The sequence below is a fragment of the Gallinula chloropus genome (genome assembly GCF_964237585.1).
Source record: "Gallinula chloropus genome assembly, chromosome: 32".
Lineage (NCBI taxonomy): Eukaryota > Metazoa > Chordata > Aves > Gruiformes > Rallidae > Gallinula > Gallinula chloropus.
The window spans coordinates 653,482-675,539 of record NC_140117.1 but is presented as its reverse complement, the minus strand read 5'-3'; the positions used below and the strand labels follow the sequence as shown (position 1 = coordinate 675,539).

General features: G+C 51.3%; 2 protein-coding genes across 2 annotated transcripts in view; one reads left to right on the top strand and one right to left on the bottom strand.

The window, feature by feature from the left end:
- LOC311202782 (class I histocompatibility antigen, F10 alpha chain-like) overlaps positions 1-22,058 on the top strand; it is a gene marked incomplete at its 5' end in the record, with an annotated part of 129,951 nt that overhangs the window by 79,929 nt on the left and 27,964 nt on the right. The gene's annotated exons all lie outside the window — the stretch shown is intronic.
- On the bottom strand, positions 320-11,707 carry LOC311202831 (butyrophilin subfamily 1 member A1-like; the record flags this gene model as incomplete). Its single annotated transcript, XM_084277481.1, has 9 exons — positions 320-407; positions 484-569; positions 886-997; positions 6,710-7,232; positions 7,703-7,735; positions 8,512-8,616; positions 8,866-9,147; positions 9,516-9,863; positions 11,620-11,707. The coding sequence occupies 9 exons, from the start codon at positions 11,705-11,707 to the stop codon at positions 320-322; spliced, it is 1,665 nt and encodes a 554-aa protein (XP_084133607.1).

The following is a 22,058-nucleotide window of genomic DNA, read 5'->3' as shown; positions in this document are numbered from 1 at the left end:
GGGGGGGAGGAGGTAAAGGGGAGGGGGGCAGCTGGGGAGGAAGGGGGAGCCTGTAGGAAGCGGCATCAAGGCTTTGGGGTGTTGAGGGGTCCTGGGGGAGGAGAATCCCCGGGGGGTGTTGGTGGGGTGTGTGAATCTTTGCGGGGAATGTTGGGTTTTGGGGGGTTTGTTGGGAGGCTGCCCCATTTCCCCCCACCTCCTCCCGCAGCAGCAGAGGGACCTGGGGATGGGGGTCAGATCGCAAGGGCTTTGCTGCTCCTTCTTCCTCCCCTTCCTCCTGGTCTTTGGTGGTGGTGGGGGGTGTCCCGTGGGGGATCCCTCAGGTGATGACACAGGTCTCCCTGCGAGGGAAGCTGCGGCGCTGCTGGCTGAGGCCTCGCTCCAGGGGAGCATCCTCCTCCTGCGCCCTGCAGGGAGGGGAAGGGAGGGGCAGAGGGGGTCGGACACCCCGCCCATCATCATCCTCCCCCTCGGGACTCTCACGTCCACTCGCGCCAGTCCAGGTCCCGCACCAGCTGGTCCCACGGGTTCACCCGGGACACCAGTTCCTCCAGTAGCAGCTGCTCCTGCTGGCACCAGACAGAGGATTTCAGCCAGTCTGGGCAGGCGCATCTCTGCCCCAGCGCTGATCACCCCAAGGCGGATGCGAACTATTCAGTCCCCCCTTTGCTTCCCAACATCCTACAAGTGGAAACCGGATGGTTTCATTTCATTCTCCAGCACCTCCACACACCCCCGCCGGCACTCACACAACTCACGGATGCTCCACAGTGGCCCCAAAACACCCTCACGTCCCGCTCGCATTCGCATTCCCCTGCTTATCCCGCCTCTTCCCGCCGGGATCCGCCGCTCCCGGCTCCGGGAAACCGGCGGAGAGCTCCGCACCGAGCACTCCCAGCAGCCCGTGCGCGCCCTGCTGCTCTCGATTTGCATGGACACGCCCCTCTCCAGCCGCCGCTCTGGCGGGTGTCCTCCCCTCTGCACACAGACAAAAGCCCTACGGAGACGGTCCAGAAGCCGCCTGGCCAGAAGCTGCCTTGTCAGCCATCGGATCAGGGACCCACTTGGTCTCTACACCCACCGCTCCCATCCACACCTCCCACCCAACTCCCCCAGAAATCACTGTCTCCTGAGGAATCGGTTGGCAGCATTTGTTGGGATGTGCCACAGGCTCAGGGATGCGTTTATCCACTGAGAGCAAGGCTGGGCACAGAGCAGAAGGAGTTTTGATGGCGACCATTGAAAGTGGGCAGCTTCCTTGAAAATTCACCTGGGAAACACAACCCCCCGTTTGGGTCGAGCGATGGCCGCTTCCTAAAGAAAAACTTGCCCACTTCCAGGATTGAATAGAGGAGCAACTGGCCAAGGGACACATCCAGCCCTCCACAAGCCCGTGGAACTCGCCTATTTTTACCATCCCTAAACAGGACGGGAGATGGCGCTTGGTGCACGAGGTAAGAAAAGTCAGTGACGTGATGGAAGATGCGGGAGCTTCGCAGCCCGGTCTGCCACCTCCAAACGTGAGACCTAAAAATTGGGACGTTTGGGTTGTTTTTTCACTATTCCCTTACACCCTGATGATGATGAAAAATTTGCCTTTTCAGTCCCTACTGTAAACAAAACTGAACCCATGGAAAGGTGTCATTGGGTGGTGCTCCCACAGGGCATGAAAAATTCACCCACTGTGTGCCAGGCGTATGTAGCCTGGGCACTTGCTCCAGTACGAAGAGCCCATCCTGATCTCATCTTTTATCATCACATGGATGAGGTACTGATTGTGGGAACAAACTTGGACATTGAAAGTTTGATTCATGAGTTGACAGGGCATTTGGAAAGCAAGGGGTTACAGATTGCTCCAGAGAAAATTCAAAAGGAGCCAGTGTGGAAATCTCTGGGGTGGCAGATTGATAAAAGTACCGTAACACCCCAAAGGACTGAGATCCCAGCTGAGGTCAGCACGTTAAATGATGCTCAAAAGCTGCTTGGAGATACTAACTGGGTTAGACCATTGTGTGGCATTACGAATAGGGAACTGGAACCTGTAGTGGCATTGCTAAAGGGAGGAGGTGGTGCAGGAGCACCCAGAATCCTGTCAGAAGAAGCTAAAAAGGCCCTGGAAGTCATTAGTAACAACATCAAAAATACATATACCCATGGATGGGATGCTGACTGGGACATAGGAGTCACAGTCGTTAATCAAACAGAACGTGTGTTTGCTATTATAATGCAGTGGACTAATGACAAAGATCCCTTAAGGCTGTTAGAATGGGTGTTCCTGCCCATGCAGCCAAAGGGAACTGTAACTCTGTGTTTGGAGGCGACAGCCCAGGTCAGTGTAAAAGGCCACAATCACGTAGTAGAAACTGCAGGAACAGAACCCACATTTATTGTTGTTCCATCAGCAGCAGAGTATTTAGCTTGGGCCTTGAGGAACAGCACTGCCCTGCAAATAGCTTTATCAGACCGTACAGGGGAAGTGAAAGTGCATTACCCACCACACAGAATCTCTACAGCAGCACAGAACTGTCCAACAGAAGAAAAGCCCTTGTTGTCTGGGTGTGCGGTTCGGGGTGTTCCAGTGTTCACTGATGCAGGGGGAAGAGCTCAGAAGGCTGCGATTCCATGGCAGGAGAATGGGAAATGGCAGGATTTGCTATTCAAAGGAGCCCAAGCCTCAATCAGCAGCTGGAGCTGCAGGCGGTTGTGAGAGTGTGTGACAAGCGGAAAGCCGAACCGGTTCATCTGGTCTGTGACTCCCTGTGTGTGGTGGGAATAGTGACCCGAGTGGAATGGGCACTATTGAAAGGGGGTTCAGGTGAGAGATTATATAGATTGTTTAAGGAATTCTGGCTCCTCCTGTCTAACCAGCAGCATCAGTTCTTTATTACCCATATTGGCAGCCACACGGGACTAACTCAGGGTCTGGCAGAAGGCAGTCAGAGAGCAGACAGGTTGGCAGCACCAGCGTGGGCTGCTCCCTCAGCAGAGCGCTGTGCACAGGCTCGGAGATCACAGGAATCCTTTCATCAATCTGCCAGGGTGCTTCAACGACAACACCACCTGTCAGTTGCTGAGGCTAAAGGGCTTGTACAGTCGTGCCTGGACTGTCAGCAGTTCACCAGTGGCCTTGCCCCTGGTGTCAATCCTCGTGGCACAGGCCCACTAGAAGTCTGGCAAATGGACGTTACACACCTCCCAGAATTTGGTGGGCAAAAGTATGTCCATGTTTGTCTAGATCCCTTTTCTCTGGCAGTGTGGGGCTACTGCACAAACGGGGGAATCCAGTAAACATGTCCAACGCCACGTGTGCTCTGCCACAGCAGCACTTGGGGTACCCCCTGAAATCAAAACCGACAACGGCCCAGGATATAGAGCACAGGCAACACAAACCCTCTTCCAGTTATGGGGCATTCCCCATGTCACAGGGACACCGCACTCGCTCACAGGCCAGGCCATGGTGGAATATATGAATCAAACTCTCAAGCGTTTGATTCACAAACAAAAAGGGGGAGAGAAGGAGATCTCTGCAGCTGATCGACTAAACATTATTTAAGTCTGCCACAGGACAGTTTGGTACCTCCAATGGTGAAACATGGAGTAGGTTTAAAAGGAGGGTTGGAAGGGGTCAAAGAAAGTCAGTGTCAGGTGTTAGTAAGAAATGAAGTTACAGGTACTAACTTGGGGAAGGAGATCTGCCTGTGTCATTACAGATACGGGAACCAAGTGGGGACCAGCCAAGTGGATGAAGCCGTGGATCCAGAAGAAAGCAAGTCTGCATGAACCAGGATGGGATCCTGAGCCCAGGAACTGAACTCAAGTGTTCCAAGTGCAGCCACAGTGGACTATGAGTTTTGCTGTGGGACATATTGAACCATCTAACAGTCTTTGAAATATGCATGTGTTTGTGGTAAAGGAAAATTAGGGAAATAGTGACTTCTGCACAGCCTAAGGTCATGGACAATAATGACTGCCTGAACAAGATGAGAAGCCAGTGTTATCCACACAAAAACACTCCTGACACTCCTGATTCTGGCAGTGAGTGCAGGGAGTGGCACTTCCTTTCACCACCCTCACCATATGCCGCCATGGAATGGCACGAATATATGGGTGGTTCTGGCTAGAGCACTGAACAAGACAACCTTCTGTGCATCACTGGCTATGCCAGAATGGCTATTTCAGACGTATCTGGTGGGGTTTCCACTTCCCCATAACACATGGATTTATGCAAATGGTAGTGGTTCTGTGAAGTGGTATTGTTCTCCCAACAATCTATTGCGCCTTGTTGACAATTACCACAAGCTGCCTGTGGCCACAGAGCCACAAGAGCTGCAGTTCTGGCAAGTGTACACAGCCCCTGGTGTGTGCTATTCACTGGGACATGGTGTAAGGGTGACCACACCTTGCCAATGCAGGACGTGTCGCCAAGTAATAACGGGTTCTGTAACGCCTCGGTCTGGTGTGGTAGCATAACAGGTATGTTAGGAGTTCCATCACCACACAGGTGACTCCCACACCCCCAGGAGTGTTTTCAGTATGTGGAGATCAGTCATGACCAGGCCTCCCATCTGCTATGGTAGGGGGTCCATGTACTATAGGTCGCCTATCACTACTGACACCAAATATCAGCATCATTATCAATCCTACTCATTGGCACCGCCAAAAGCGATCACCCATGGGGCAGCAATGTGATGATAATATCGATTTGTGGAATAGAGGGGAAAAAATTGCTGGCAGCTTCTTTCTTCCAGGAGCTGCTGCTGCAAAGGTTTTAACTCAATTAACAATGTAGCCTGATGGTTGGCAAAGCAAACAAATACAACAGCAAAGGTGTTAAGTGCCTTAGCTACAGATGTGGATTCTGTGAGACATGCTACCTTACAGAATCCTGCAGCAATTGATTTTTGTTGCTGGCTCATGGACATGGGTGTCAAGATTTGATGGCATGTGCTGCATGAATCTGTCTGACCACTCTCAGTCGATTCATGCCAGCTTTCAAAAATTGATAAATCAAGCTCAAAAGATACAACAAGAAAATGTATTCTTTGGGCTGGACAGCTTGTTTCATGGGTGGGGAATGTCAGGATGGATATTGTCAGTGGTCAAAACTGGATTATTGGTTTTGGTAACTGTATTGATTGTCTTACTCTTACTGTCGTGTTTATTGAGCTTTCTGCAAAGGGCCCTGCAGAGATCTCTACAGGCAGTTTCTGTAACACAAATACAAAAAGGGGCAGACGATTGTTGGGGAAGGCAGCAGGCCTGCCAGCAGCCTGACTCTCCTCACAGGAGACACAGGCCCTGAAAATATCCTCGAGTTCCTGTGAGACAGAAAAGTTACTCATGCTGAGAGGATTTTGGTAATCACATTCCCAAAAGGACAGCAGCCTTGAAGACAGGGGTACAAACTGCCCTAAACCAAGAAGGAGTTGGGGAAAGTATTTGGGAGTAAGTGAACATGTCAAGAACCAGCCATAATAGATGGTCATAACAGCCGGTGTGCAGATACTTTTAGACATCAAAGGTAAACTAACAATGCTTAGCTATAAGATATGCTTATCAGAACTCATTATAATTACTAATCAGTTTGGTGTGAACAGTGTGTGTAGCCAATTAGCAGTTTCTTATCTTGCCACGTTTGCAGTAACAAATGTCTCTAATCTGTGGGATTTCACCCAATAAACGGCTTCAGCTAAAATTCATATTGAATTGCGTGTTGCTCATCACGATCTTGGCATCCCCACACCCCCACTTTGCACCCCAAGCCCAGACCAAAGCTGCTTCAAGCAAGGCAGCAAACCCCCACCCTGCTCTGGTACTGCAGGGCTGGCTGCAGCTGTCGCACCAGAGATGTGCAGGGATGCAGGTGAACACTGGTCAATGCAGGTCAACTGAAGCCAAGTCAAGTGAACTTATCTCAACTCACATCAACCAAACCAACCCGACACACAGCCCAACCCACTCCAACCAAACCCAAAACACCCTATACCACCCCACTACCCCTGGATCTGCTGCAGCATGAAACTTCACAGCAGCAGAAGCCACACCTGTCAGTACTGGTAAATATCACTTTCTCAGTGCCCCAGAGCAGGGGGACATTCTTTCCCTGCTCAGGACTTTCCTCTTCTGCTGCACCTGAAGCCACTCGGGTACAAAGAAGCTTTCGTGCACAGAGCCCAGTCCCTAAACCAGCCATGAGCTGCTGAAGCCTGTACCGAGTGCCCAGCTCGGAAGGGCAGCAGGGAAAGACACCTCAGGCTTGATCCCAACAGACTTGTGCCATGCAGAAGGATTCCAGGGGACACAGGGTGCTGGCAGAGTTTTGGCTCTCCAGAAACAAGACAAAGGGGTGTGAGTTGCCCTGAGTGCCCCCAACCTCCAACTTCCTACCCTGTGCTTACCCAGCTGGGAGCTGACCCCAGGCTCCTGCTCCAACCACTGCTCCAAGCCCTCTGCAAATCCCCTTCAGCTGCAGCTGAATCAGCACAAACCTCACAGGAACCTCCACAGCCACACTCCATGTTCACCCACAAAGCTTTATTGAGTCCCGTCCTGCTCTGCCTGGGCAGGGTGGGTTGGGGTTGGGGCAGGGGTGAGGGGGACATCTGCTCCTGTGGCAGGGAAGAGAGGAGCACGGGCAGGGTCTGCAGAAGGACAGGGGCTCTCTGGGTATGGGGGTAGTGGGATCGAAAGGTGGCAGGAGGGGCTGAGCCTGAGACAAAACTCTGTTTTGCTTTTCCCGACCCAAAACCATGGTCGGATGGTCTCTCCATTGAACGAGGCTGGTGGGAAAGTGAAGATCTCGGCCCCACTGTGACCATCGATGAAAGTCACCAGCCCCTGCGGATAGTCCAGACAGACCCAGACTCTGCTGGGGACCTGGGACACAGACAGGGGGGTGCGAGGATAGGTGAGAGACTGAAACTGCCATTCCCAGTGTCTCACCCCCCAGATCCCTCCTTCAGGGCTAAGGTCTATGTAATCCTTCCTGTTCACAGAGTCCCTTGACACTCCCACAGCCCACCATGAATCCCCTCCCACCTCCCCCTTCACCTGCACCTCCCAGCAGTGCCTCCCCTCACTGAACCCCTCCTGGCCCAGCACACAGTGCCGATACGTAAATCTCAGAGGGGTGTCAGGCAAATCCTGGGGTTCTCTTGCCCATCTCACACTCCTCGCATCATTGGACAGAATGAGGTCAGGATGAGCCGTGTTGGGATCCAAGGTCACCACGTCTGCAGGGAGAGAAGGAGCCAAAGCATCAGGGGCAGAGCTCAGCGCTGGGAAGGATTCACCCCTTCTGAGGCAAGGATCTGCCTCACAGGGTGGGCCATGAAGCATCTCCTTCCTGCAAGAGATCCCATCCCAGGGCCGGTCCCAGAACAGCCATGGTTGATCTTGGTCCCATGGGAACAGGCACTGGAGGGGCCTCTGGCCCAGCACAGAGGAGCAGGATATGGAGGCAGCAGCTGGGTGTCTGGGGTGTCAGGGGGGTGAGGGCTCCTCTTGGCCCTACTGATGGAGCTCACCAGGGGTGGCACAGGTGAGAACACAGTAGGGGAACAGCTCAGTGCCACACTCTGGGTCTGGGAGTCACCCAACATACACAGGCATGGCCAGGCCCACACACTGGCCAGCCCAGGTGCCCCTTGCACATGAGGAATGGGAGGAGAACTGCCCACAGCGGCACCCAAACAACAATTACCTGGACTGTGAGGTAGCAGAAAATTCCTCCAGGCTGCAAGGAGAGAAGAGAGCTGGTCACATCCCAGAGCTGGTACCCAGCAGCTCCGGGCAGCGCAGAGGATCCATCCCCGTGCTGGTCTGCCCGAGTTGCCCACCCTCCCAGGCACAAGGCCTTGGGCTTTCCCAGCCCCAGGGATGCCAGGATGGAGAGGATGGGCAGGGAGGGAAAGGGCCGAGAACCTAGGACCTGATGCAGTATAAGACCTCACGGACACTCACCCAGGGCTGCATCCCGTTGCCCTGGAAAGCAAAACCAAGAAGCGATGTGTGACCAGAGGGATCAACCACTCACCCCAGGGCTGATCCCACAGGAGCACACAGAGCTCGGGCTGATCCCCACTCCTTCTTTTTGTGGAGTTGGAACAGACCTTGTGGTTCCCAGGAATGGCTCCCTGCCAGCCCATCCCCTGCCAGCCCACCCAGCTCTCTGGAGCTCAACCCCAACGTCAGGAACCCCCCAATGCCAAGGCCCTGCCGGGGGGGGGGGCTCTGCCAGGAGGTTTTGCTGGGAGAAGGGGCCAGAAGGACTCACCCAGACCTCTGGACAGCAGCACTGAAAAGCAAAGCCGGAGAAAGAGGAGGTCAGGGGAGCAGCTTGCTTCCTCAGCAGGAACAGCTCCAGAGGGTCTCTGGGACCTTCCCACCAGCCAGGCACTCTGGTTATGCTCCCTGTCCTCCCACCCACACCTCCCTGTGTCCTCGTTCCCTTCCATCTGTCTCCAAAGAGCTTTTTGGTGAAGGCAAGAAGTCCTTTGGTGTCAACCATACCTTTCATTCTCCAGAGAGAACCTCCGAGGCCAAGGAGCCCAACAGAGAGCACAAGAAGCACGCCCAGACCAACCATCCAGGGACGGGCATCATGGAAAAAGGAAGCTGAGAAACCAACAGATCCACAGGGAAAGGGACCAATTTACATTTGTGTCCATGAGTGGGGGGACCAAGAGAACCCCGCCCCACACCTCCCAATCCTTGCCCTGCAAGCTCTGGCCTCAAGGGGACAGAGTCCTCCTGTGCCCCCACACCCCCACACTGCACCCCAAGCCCAGACCAAAGCTGCTCCAAGCAAGGCAGCCACCCCCCGCCCTGCTCCAGCGCCGCAGAGGCTGGCTGCAGCCGTCGCACCGGAGATGCGCAGGGACGCCTCCTGCTCCTGGGCCAGGCGGCGGTTCCTGACCACACAGGACCAGTTCCCATCTCTGGTCCCTGTCACCACGATGACATCTTCGGTGTCAAACAGGCCCCTGGCATCAGGGGAACGTCTCTGGGAGACCGAGGGGACACGGTGCCCGTTGGGGTCTTTCCACAGCACCTCCGGTTGTGGGAACCATCCGGCCGATCGACACAGCACCCGGATGCCTCCGGCCTCGTAACCCTCCAGAGATAGCTGAGGGCCAGATCCTGTGGCTGGGGAAGAGTCCAGGGTTGGGGTCAGGGAGGGATGGGCTCAGCTCCAAGGCCACCACCAGATCCCAGAGCAGACCCCTCGCAGCTCCCACCAAACCCACCCCAACCTGTGCAGGAACCACTGAGCGTTGATGCCCAATGGCCCCAGATTTCCCCGCAAACCTCCCAGCACAGCAAGACTGAGCTGCCCAGCTTCAGCGCCTCCAGGCAGCATCTGCACTGACCTCTCTTTGTTTAAGAAGACCCAAGGCTTCCAGACACCGTGCCAGCACTGGGGCACCAAGGGACAGGACAGAGGTCTGGGAGGGACTCACAAATCGAGGGACAACATAACCATAACCCCTGCAAACACTGCACCAGACACAAACCTGACACCTCCAGATACACCAAAGCTTCTCCATAAGACATGCCATCTATCACAGTGCAGACGTACAGACCATCATCAGAGGGTCTCAGCCCAGAGAGTCGCAAGTCCAGGCTTCCTCTGGAGAGGCCATCTCTGGCCAACTCTGTCCTCCCAGCATATTCCTCCATCTGCTCCCCGGACACATCCTCCCCGTTTTGATAGTGGTGCACCACTTCGGAGACCCTGTGCCGGATCCACCTAATGTGGAACATCTGAGCATCCATGGGTGGGGACAAGTGACACGGCAGCACGACATCCTGTCCCACGGTGACACGGAGAGGGTGGCCTGGTCCCACTACTCTGAAGTCAGCTTGGACATGGAGAAGGACACAGAGACACGGAGATGGTGCCTACGTTAATTGAGGGTGTTGCAGCGCAGGGCCGAGCTTGGTGTGAGCTGGGCACGCTCCATGCCATGGGTGTTGCTTTGCCCTCCCATGGTCCAGAGACCCCGGGGAAACTGGAGCAGGAGTGGGATGATTGGAAGGAGAAGGAGGTTTCCCAGGAGCAGGGATCTGCTCCAGAAAATGACCTCCACCCCAGCCAGCCCCACTGCAAGTCACAAAGCGAAAGCATGGTAGGCTGAGCTCCTGGCTGGGCTCCCACCGCCCCATGGCAGCTCCCTGCCCCACATCTGCCACCCGGAGCAGGTGAAAGCGCCCAACAGCCCTGCAGGATCCCTACCTGATCCCAGATGGAGTATGTGGAGAGTCATCCAATACCTCAGGAGGCTCCCAGGGCTCACTGGGAGCCACATCTGCAGTCACACTGGAGAGGAGGGAGGGGAAAGGAGTCAGAGTAGGGCGATGGGGCTCACAGCCCCCCAGAGGGGATCTGGTGAAGAAGGGCTGCCCCTGCCCCAAAGAGGCTCCAAAATCCCCAGAGCCTCTGCACCAGTACCCCAACAACACCAGAAACCAGTGCTCAAGGGCAGAACAGGACTGCAGACAGGTCCCCAGGGAAACTCTTGCTCTGCCCTACTGCCTCTCTCCAGGAGTTATCCCAAATTTCTCCAGTTGCTGCCTGCACCAGGCTCTCATGAAACCTGTTCCAGAGTTCCCGTCTCCGGGCAGGGCTTGAGGCCCTACCCTAGACGAAGTTCCGTATCCTCCTACCAAAGTCCAGGCTGATAAAATAAATCTGGATGCTGGCCCAGGACACAAGATGGCAAAGGGACCCCAACCCCTTCCCTGTGCCTGCCTGGGTGTGGGTGCTGGAGGTAGCTTTTCCCGGAGCTGCATATCGGGAGGTGTTTCCTGTTCAAAAAAGGGCTTGAGTGTGAACACAGCCCCAAACTATTCCACTGGGTCCTCCATCCCTTCCCATGCCCTGCAGAGCTTGGCCACCCCCTGATCCCACTCCCGGCAGCCTCCTATCCCATCCCATCATATCGCAACACAACCCATCACATCTAAACTCAAGTCAAGTCAAAACCAGAAGTCACCTCAAGTCCCCGCAAGGCAACCCAAGAGTAGTCAGGGCAAGTCAAGGGAAGTCAGGGCAAATCAATTCAATTCAGCTCAAATCAACTCAAGTCGTCTCAAGTCATCTTAACTCAACTCAAGTCCACCCAAGTCAACTCAAGGCAACAGAAGTCAACTTAAGTCAACTGAAGTCAAGTCAACACCCTGGTCCTCCCTTTTATATTGCCCCACTAAACCCCCAGAGAAAGACAAGTCTCTCACTGGATGCAAATGAGCTGCTGCCTGCAGCAGGCTGATCAAGACCCAAATGTTTCTCAGGTTCAGAATAACTTCCTGGGAGTGTGACTTGTGGCCCCATCCCCCAGGCGGGGAGCTGAAGTCCTGAATCCAGGCACCAAAGTCCGCAGTCATAAAATAAAGCGTTAAGCAGGCCCCAGGGACAAAAGAAGGGAGCCCAACCCCCTCCCTGCCCCTGCCTGGGTGCAGGTGCTGGAGGTGGCTTTTCCTGGAGCTGTGCCTCTCCCAGCAGCCTGTGCTGGGGAACAGCACCCAGAGAGGTTTGGCACCTCAGGAGGTGTTTTCCCTCCCAAAAAGGGCTGATGTCCTTGTGTGTGAGCACCGTCGCTGAGGCAGTGAGCCAACCGTGATCAGACCCTGGGGAATTGTTCGTCTGAGTCAGGACCACTGAGGCCATCTTTGGGGTTTTGGGGGTCTGTGGTGATTTGGCCATGGCTAGAAGCCAAATATTCACCAAAGCTGCTCTCTCACTCCCCTTTTCAGCCAAAAAGGGGAGAAAATATATATTGGGAGGCTTAGGATTCAAGATAAGGACAGAGGGATCACTCTGCAATTAGTGTCATGGGCAAAACAGACTCAATACAGAGTAAAGAAAAGAAAAGTGATATATTACACTACAACTACACACTCAGCGAACCAGAGTCAGGCAATGAGAAGCCTGGCCAGGTCTTAAAGCACCTTCCCCCCACCCCTCCCTTCTTAGCAGACTTTATTCACGTTTTACTCCCCTCTTTCCCCGCCAACATGGCACGGGAAGGGACAGGGAAAGGGGAGTGGGGTTCTGGTCAGTTCCTAACAAGCTGCTTTCCTTCTCCATATCTTAACACTTCCACTTCCCTCCACCCCTTCCTTCTTCACAGACTTGACTTCAGTCATAAATTCACTCCCTTCTTCCACACACACACACACACACACACCCGCCCCTTGCATCACGGGGAGGGGCAGGGAATGGGGAATGGGGGTTTTCAGTCCATTACTCCTGAGTTGTTTCCTGTCTTAGCTGGGGGGAGGGGGGGGGGCATTCTACACACACACACACCCTTCCCCTGCAGCACCGTGGGGTCCTCCACGAACTTCTCCAGCATGAGTCCTCTCTACTGAGGAGTCATCTCCTCACAACTTGCCTCAGCACGGCTCTCTTCCATGGGGTGCTGACCTTTGGGCCCAGACTGCTCCATCCTGGTCCCCCACAGAGTCACAAGTCCCCCAGCAAACCTGCTGAGACGTGGATCCATCTCTTCACAAGCTGCAGATGGTCTCTGCTCCCCATTCTTATCCATGAGCTGAGAGGGGACACCAGCTCCACCATGGTCTTCTCCACAGGCTGCAGGGGAATCTCTTTCTCCAGCACCTGGAGAGCCTGATTCTTCCCCCTCCCTCTCTCCTTCTTTCCTGGCCTTGGTGTCTGCACAGTTTGTTACATCTTCTCACTCCCTTCTCTGGGGGCAAAATGCAGCTGCCTGTGTTTGGGGTTTTTTTTTGCCTATATGTGCTTCCCAGAGGTGCTGTGACCATCGCTGATGGGCTTGGCCTTGGCCAGCAGCAACTCTGGCCTTGAATCGGCTGATGTTTACTTTCTGAGGCCTTCAGAGAGCTTCTAGCTGCTGCTTTCAGCAGTCATCTCTGCAGCCCCCCATCCCTTCTCCATAAAACACAGCTACGCAAAACTGCAACAAATGAGTAAGTCTACTTATACATCTATGTATAACTGGTACCTGACTAGTGCTAAAGGATCATCCTTTTTGCTATCTGTGTTTACCATGTTGGAGCTTTCCAGTACCTACATTTTTGCTGAAGGATTGTATAGATTGTTTAAGGAACTGTGGCTTCTATTATCTGGCTGACAGCATCAGTACTTTATTACCCATATCCGCAGCCACACTGCATTAACTCAAGGTCTAGCAGAAGGAAATGAGAGAGCAGACAGGTTGGTAGCACCAGCATGGGCCGCTCCCTCAGTAGACCGTTTTGCACAGGCTCAAAGGTCACATGAATTCTTTCATCAATGTGCCAAGGTTCTTCAACGACAATACCACTATTGTGCCAAGGCTAAAGGGATTGTACAGTCGTGCCCAGACTGTGAGCAATTTACCAGTGGCCTTGCTCCTGGCATGAATCTTTGTGGCACAGGCACACTGGAAGTTTGGCACCAAGAATAAACCAAAAAAAAAGAGAGAGAGATCCCTCTTCTCTGGCAGTGTGGGGCTACTGCACAAACGGGGGAATCCAGTAAACATGTCCAACGCCACGTGTGCTCTGCCACAGCAGCACTTGGGGTACCCCCTGAAATCAAAACTGACAACAGCCCGGGATATAGAGCACAGGCAACACAAACCTTCTGCCAGTTCTGGGGCATTCCCCATGTCACAGGGACACCACATTCGCTCACAGGCCAGGCCATGGTGGAATGTATGAATCAAACTCTCAAGCGTTTGCCTCACAAACAAAAAGGGGGAGAGAGGGAGATCTCTCCAGCTGATCGACTAAACAAAGCTCTTTATGTTTTGAACTATTTATATCTGCCACAGGACAGTTTGGTACCTCCAGTGGTGAAACATGGAGTAGGTCTGAAAGGAGGTTTGGAAGGGATCAAACAAAGTCAATGTCAGGTGTTAGTAAGAAATGAAGTTACAGGTACTAACTTGGGGAAGGAGATCTGCCTGTTTCATTACAGATACGGGAACCAAGTGGGGACCAGCCAAGTGGATGAAGCTGTGGATCCAGAAGAAAGCAAGTCTGCGTGAACCAGGATGGGATCCTGATCCCAGGAACTGAACTCAAGTGTTCCAAGTGCAGCCACAGTGGACTTGAGTTTTGTTATGGGAAATATTGAACTATTTAACAGTCTTTAAAATACGCCTGTAAATTAGTGAAATAGTGACTTCCCCACAGCCTAAGGTCACTGACAATAATGGCTGCCTGTACCAGAAGAGAAGCTGCTGTTACCTACACCCAGACACTCCTGACACTCCTGATTGGCAAAGCAAACAAATACAACAGCAAAGGTAGCTGAGGCTACGGATGTGGATTCTGTGAGACCTGCCCCCTCACAGAATCCTGCAGCAACTGATTTCCTATCACTGGCTCACGGACACGGGTGTCAAGAGTCTGATGGCACGTGCTGCAGGAACCTGTCTGACCACTCTCAGTCCATTCATGCCAGCATTCAGAAATTAACAGATCAAACACAAAAGATACAGCAAGAAAATGGATTCTTTGGATTGGACAATTGGTTTCATGGGTGGGGAATGTCAGGATGGGTATTGTCACTGGCCAGAACCGGATTGCTGATTTTAGCAGTTGTAGTGGTTGTCTTACTCTTACTGCCATGTTTGTTGAGCTTTCTGCAAAGGGCCCTGCAGAGATCTCTACAGGCAGTTTCTGTAACACAAATACAACAGGGGGAATTGTCAGGGAAGACAGCAGGCCTGGCAGTGGCCTAGCTCTCTTCACCCAAAACATAGGCCCTGACAACATCCTCGTGTGCCCATGAGACAGGACAAGTTACTCGTGCTGAGAGGAACTTAATAATCACATTCCCAAAACACAGAGGCCTTGATGACAGGGGTACAGGCTGCCCTAAACCAAGGAGTTGTGATGGGAAGAACTTGGGAGTAACGGAACATGTCAAGAACCAGCCATAATAAGATGGTCACACAGCCGGTGTGCGGATGCTTTTAGGCATCAAAGGTAAACTAAGGATATTTAGCGATAAGATGGGTTATCAGAACTCGTTATAATCACTGACCAATCAGTGGGGTGTCAACAGTGTGTGTAACCAAGTAGCAGTTTTTCAGCTTGCCACGTTTGCAGTAACAAATGTCTCTAATCTGTGGGATTTCACCCAATAAACGGCTTCACCTGACATTCATATCGAATTGGGTGTTGCTCTCTGCCGGTCACCACAGTGACAGAGTACAGGAATAGTGGGGGACATGGAGAGACAGTAAAGCCTTTGACACGGTTTCTCACAGCATTCTGACTGAGAAACTGGCTGCCACTGGCCTGGACAGGTGGACCCTCAGCTGGGTTAAGAACTGGCTGGATAGACGGGCCCAAAGGGTGGTGGTGAATGGAACCAAATCCAGCTGGAGGCCGGTCACGAGTGGCATCCCCCAGGGCTCAGTCCTGGGTCCAGTTCTGTTCAACATCTTTATCAATGACCTGGATGAAGGGATTGGATGCTCCCTCAGTAAGTTTGCAGATGACACTAAACTGGGAGGAAGTGCTGATCTGCCTGAGGGTAGGGAGGCTCTTCAGAGGGATCTGAACAGACTGGACCCATAGGCTGAAACCAAGGGGATGAAGTTTAACAAGGCCAAGTGTGGAGTGCTGCACATGGGACATAACAACTGGCTGGAGAGCTGTCAGGAAGAGATGTACCTGGGGGTGTTGGGTGACTGCAGGCTGAACATGAGCCAGCAGTGTGCCCAGGGAGTCAAGAAGGCCAATGGCATCCTGGCTTTTATCAAAAATTATGTGGCCAGTGTGGAGGATTCAGTGCAGACTTGGTTGTTGGAGAAGGGACACAGCTGCACAGACCTGCTTGAGATGGCATAAGTAGGGTAAAGGTTGGTTCAAAGTCAGTGTGCCCTTGGGACCAGCTGCAGGCAGTCCTGTTGTCTTAGAAAGAGGTCTTTCTCATAACAAAATGCAACAGAATGTAAGCAAATGTGTAATAGAATGTAAGCAAGGGCAGGACTGCAAGTGATTAGCTGGACCAATGATGAGCTCGGCTTTGCAATATTCAATGAGCTAATTAACTACTATATTTAAGCTATGCTTGTGTGATTAAAGTTTGAGACGGTCTGACGAACCACATGGTGTCCGCGTCTTCCTTCTCCGACAAAATGGTGACCCCGACGTGATTCTCGTCAACTCCCAATCCCCCGACATGAATACTGCGACGCGGCACCACGGTCGAAGAAGTCGAGCTGGGTCCTGTAAGCAGGCAGGACAGCGACTTAATCAGGGTGCGCCCCCAAAGATTACAAAGGTAATTTTGGGCCATACGTGCCACAGAAGCCTGGAAGCTGCAACGGCGCGCTGAGGATTACACGATGGATAGGCAAGTGGCATATGATTTATTTGCAAATACTTTAAGAAAATGGGATGTTAAGGGGTTAGATCTAAAAAAGGAATTACCGGGGTTATTAGCTTATGGGTATGTTAAGGGGTGTTTTCAGAACCCGCACACGGTTCACGAGTTAACTGCATAAAGCAATATCAAGCAAAAGCTGCTCAAGTAGAAGATCAAAGGGGATAAGCCGGAAAGTCAGTCTTGGAAAGTGATTATGTACCTACCGCCCCAACTGGACTATCGGTAACAGCTGAACCCTTTAAAACATCAGGGGCTTGTGAGGCAATTCCTCCACAATCTGCTGTCTAAGAGAGTGATTAAGAATTATGAAGTCTTTAAAACCCCTCCTTTTTGAGCAGCGAAGAAAGAAAACTGATAACAAGCCTTGACAGCACATTTGATTTACCTACTTGGGAAGCTATTGGAGCTCAAATCCTTGACGAACCCTCAGTTCGGGCGAAAGAAACTAAATCCTTAATAACTCTCTGGAAATCAAGTAAAAGGACTTTAACCAAAATAGAGACAGAACACATAGCTGCTTCTTCAGCCTTTTCAGCTTTAGCACCAGTTCTGGATTCTACAGAACCGATTTAAAAAGGGAAAAATCTACGATGAAGAATGTGTTTTTGTTTCTGGGTGCTCTTTCATCTACCCCAGTTACTATGCCAAGTAATAATGCTGTGCTATCAGAGCAAAGTGATAAATCTGTCAGAACTGACCGGGAAGGGGAGCGAGTAGTACGCGTAAATCTGCCACCACGGCCTGCGCCCCCCCCCACTACTATACCTTTGGAAGGAAAAATGTGGAAACAAACGTACAACTGACTGCCTTTAATATCTGGTTACCTTTAACTTTTACTGAGCCTAAAAACACCCTATGACGCATTCGAAAATGTTAACTGACATCGACAACTTCAGCCTGTCCATGAAAAGCTGGAAAGAAGCAGAGTGGGCGATGGCATGCCCTGCTGGGAAAGGGTGTGCAGAACTGCCCACCCAGCCACCCGAAAATTACTGAGATAAAATCTACCTACATGAAGAATCACCAACTAAGGCACAGAGCAGTGTTGCCCCCATGGACAAGGAACCTAAGCACAGGGACAAGAATCCTACGGAGATGGACACATCACCCACACCTCCCGACGAACTCATCAATACATCACTGTCTCCTGATGCCCGAGACACTCTGCAGAGACTGCTCGTCACAGCCTGGACACGTAAGATGGTGTCAGAATAGGATAAAGGGTTACATCAGGATATTTGGATTCCTGCTCAGTTGCGGAACTTGGGAAAAGTTTATGTGGGACTGAGCGGGTGGTGGAGAGAGTTAATAGTGGGCCGGTGGGAGGTGGACGGAAAAGGGAGACCGTGCGGCAGGTCCTGGTGTTCCGCCAGGTCCTAGTGCTCACCCAGGGCTCGGCCCCAGTGACCGTCGGGGTCGCGCTGTGGTTCACAGCACGGAGAGTAGAAGGGCACTGCGGGCAGCAGCCGACACCACTGACACCATGCTGCGCAGCCCAGTGCCTTGGCAGAATTGCCATAGAAGTGGGAGAACTGCCCCATCCATACGGACTGGATGTGACAATTCGCATCTTGCAATGTTGTTTGTTTGATGACTTGCTTTGCAGCGTTTGTTTGTATGTGCTATGGGTTCAGAGATGCATTTATCCACTGAGAGCAAGGCTGCCTACTTAGCAAAGGGATTTTTGATAGCAATCATTGAAACTGGGCAGCTTACTTTAGAATTTCAACCTGAAAAACAGAAAATCCCCATATGGGCTGATTACTAGCTACTTACTTGGACAAAAATATTGCCCATTTGCAATGTTTAATACAGGAGTAACTGACTACGGAGCGTATAAAGCCTTCCACAAGTTTGTGGGCCATGTAAAAATTTTAAGAAATTGGGTTTGTTTTTTTTTCAAAAGGTATTATTGGGTCTTGCTTCCACAAGGCATAAAAATTCACTGACTATATGCCAGACTTATGTAGCCTGGACACTTGCTCCAGTATGAAAAACGCATCCTGATCTAATCTTTTATCATTACATGGATGAGAATTTGATTACAGAAAAAACTTGGACATTGAAAGTTTGATTCATGAGTTACCAGCGGAAAGAATTAGAGATTACTGTGTTTTCTGGCAGTGTGAGCTACTGCACAAATGGGAGCATCCAGTCAGTGTGCTCTGCTTTAGCAGCACTTGAATACCCCGTGAAATCAAACTGGACAACAGCTCAGAATATATAGCACGAACATTTCCCATGTTACAGGGACACCACATTTGCCTACAGGCAAAGCCATGGTAGAATGTATGAATCAAACTCTCACAAAGCTCTTTATGTTTTGAACACAGAACAGTTTGGTACCCCCAATGGTGAACCATGCAAAAAAAAAAAAAGGGGGGGGGGGAAAGGGAGCAAAAAGTCGATGTCAAGTGTTATTAAGAATCAAGTTACAGGTACTAACTTGGGAAGGAGATCTGCCTGTGTCATTACAGATACAGGAGCCAAGCGGATAAAGCCATGGATCCAGAAGAACTCAAGCTTGCATGAACCAGGACGAGATCCTGATCCCAGTGACTGAAGTCAAGTGTTCCAAGTGCAGCCACAGTGGACTATGAACTTTGCTGTGGGATATTTTGAATGATCTGACAGTCATTGAAAAATGCATGTGTTTGTACTAAATGAAAATTAGGGCAATAGTGATTTCTGCACAGCCTAAGGTCACAGACTGCAATGAGTGCCTGCAGGGAAACGTGAGGCTGATGTTATCTGCACTTCTGACACTCCTGATTGGCAAAGCAAACAAGTGCAACAGCAAAGGTATCAAGGCACTTACAGTTGGTGTCATGACTGGGGAATTTCAGGATGGATATTGTCAATGGTCAAATTTGGATTATTTGATTTGATAATTATGGTATTTGTCTTACATTTACTGTCATGTTCATTGAGCTTTCTGCAAAGGGCCCTTGCAGAGACCTCAAAAAGCAGTTTTTGTAACACAGATACTAAAAGGGAAAAAATTGGCAAGGAGGACAGTGGGCCTGCCGGCAGCCTGGCTCTCCTCACAGAAGACAATATCCTTGAATTCCCATAAGACAGGAAAATTACTCATGCTGAGAGGTATTTGGTAATTACATTCTCAAACATAGTGATCTTGAAGACAGAGGTACACACTGCCTCAACCCAAGAAGGAGTTGTAGGAAAATATTTGAGAGTAAGTGAACATGTGGTTAACGAGCCATAATAAGATGGACAAAACACAGCAGGTGTGCAAATAACTTTTAGACAGCAAAGATAAGCTAACGATTAGCTATAAGATAAGCTTCTCAAAACTCGTTATAAGTACTAATTAATCACTTTGGTAAATTTGTTTGCACCTTATACAAATATCTCTAACATCTCCTCACTAGGACAGTGGTGGAGAAGCACCGCTGAGGGCATAGTGGAAGTTTTAGCTCGCCTGAATCATACGTTGCCTTGGGACCCCCAAGAATTAGATCTATTGGGCTCTGTGGCAGTGGGAAATAGTAGCCAAAACTGGACCAAAACATGCTTTATACTCAATGATGGAGTGCAGATGTATTTTAAAAGTATACAGTGGACCAATATCACTTCTAGAACGCCCGGTTTCGACCAACACGGGCCTTATTGTGGCTACAATGATACCTGCAGTGATGCTGCATTCGCAGCATTTAATACGAGTTCTGTTAACCTTACTGGAGCCATGGCCTTACCCCCAGCAATGTTTTTGATTTGTGGGGACCGAGCATGGCAAGGGATACCTGCCAATCCGTTAGAAGGACCCTGCTACATAGGGAGATTAATGCTCTTTGCCCCTAATCTTCATGATCAGCAATGGTTAAACCTGACCCTTGCAATGAGGGAAGACAAAAGCAGTGGACGCAGGCTGCTGGAGTTAAAAACATTAGGGTCGGATTGTAAGGATGACGTGGAGTTGTGGGGTCCTGCAGAAAGATTCTTTGCCGCAGCATTAGCGCCAAATGTAGCAATTCCATATGCTATGACCAACCTTAATAATCTTGCGTGCTGGGCTGTTAAACAATCAAACGTCACCACGCAAATTCTTTCCAGGATGTCACAAGATATGGATAGCCTGAGGCATGCGGTATTGCAGAATAGAGCTGCTATAGATTTTTTGCTATTGGCACAGGGACATGGGTGCGAGGATTTTGAAGGGATGTGCTGCTTTAATCTCTCCGACCATGGCCAATCGATCCATGAGCAGTTGAAGTGGTTAAAGGACCACACCCAGAAGATTACCATGGAAAACAACTGGTTTGATGACCTGTTTAGGAAAATGTTTGGCAATGTAGGTGGATGGATTTTGGGATTAATTAAGGAAGGGCTACGCATATTGCTTGTTATTATATTAATTTTAATTGCAGCAAGGGTGATTTTTGGCTGCCTTACACAAAAGCTTGAGCAACTAACTGAGGAGGTTTTTCTAGCACAAAATAAAAACGGAGGAAATGTGGGGAGCATGGTTCAGTGTTGGCTAACAGAGAAGGGACACGGCAGCCTGGATCTGCTTAGAATGCTGTAAATAGGGTAAGGGTTAGTTCACAGTCGGCCTAACCTTGGAGCCGACTGTGACTGGATCTTGCTGCCTCTGTTATAGCTGCAGGAGAAGATAAGGAGATGCTCTAACCGCAGGAATGTGTAAACAGAACAATGAAGGGACAGGCTGGCATTTAGCACATTAACCAATGATGAGCTTAGCTTTTGCAATATGTATGAGCTAATTATCAAGGTGTATATAAGAAAGCGACACGGCTAATAAAGTGAAGTATACTGAACACTCATATTGAGCGTCTGTGTCTTCCTTTCGTCGGTTCCTCCCAGAGGATTGATCCAATACTGCCCCGAAGGGCAGATCCTGTCCCCAGGGGGGGTGAAACCTGAGTTCTGCCCCTCATGCTCCGGCTCCTCCTGTCCTCCTGTCCCTGCAGACATGGTGACCCTGGATCCCAACACGGCTCATCCCAGGCTTGTCCTGTCCAATGATCTGAGAAGTGTGAGATTGGGAAGCACACAGCAGGGACTGCCCGACACCCCTCAGAGATTTAATTATTGGCCCTGTGTGGTGGGCCAGGAGGGGTTCAGTGAGGGGGGGGGCACTGCTGGGAGGTGGAAGTGAAGGGGGAGGTAGAAGGGGATTCATGGTGGGCTGTGGGGGTGGCCAGAGACTCTGTGAACAGGAAGGGGGATATATACATGAGCCCCAAAAAAAGGACCTGGGGGATGGGGCACTGGGAAGGGAAGTTTCAGTGTTTCACCTCTCCTCGCACACCCGTCTCTGTGTCCCAGGTCCCCAGCAGATTCTGGGTCTGTCTGGACTGCCAGCGGGGGCTGGTGACTTTCATCAATGGTCACAGTGGGGCCGAGATCTTCACTTTCCCACCGGCCTCATTCAATGCAGAGACCATCTGCCCATGGTTTATAGTGTGGACAGAGGACACTGAGCTGTGCCTCAGGGACAGCACATCCTGTTCCACTTCCACCTCCAGCACCTCCCCACAGAGCCCCTGCCCTTCTGCAGACCCTGCCCATGCTCCTCTCCTCGGTGCTGCAGGAACAGATGTCACCCTCAGCCCCATCCCAGCCCAGGGAGCAGGAGGGCAGTGACGGAGCTCCGAAGGTTTCAGCTGGGCTGGAGCTCATTTCCCCATGTTCCTGGTAC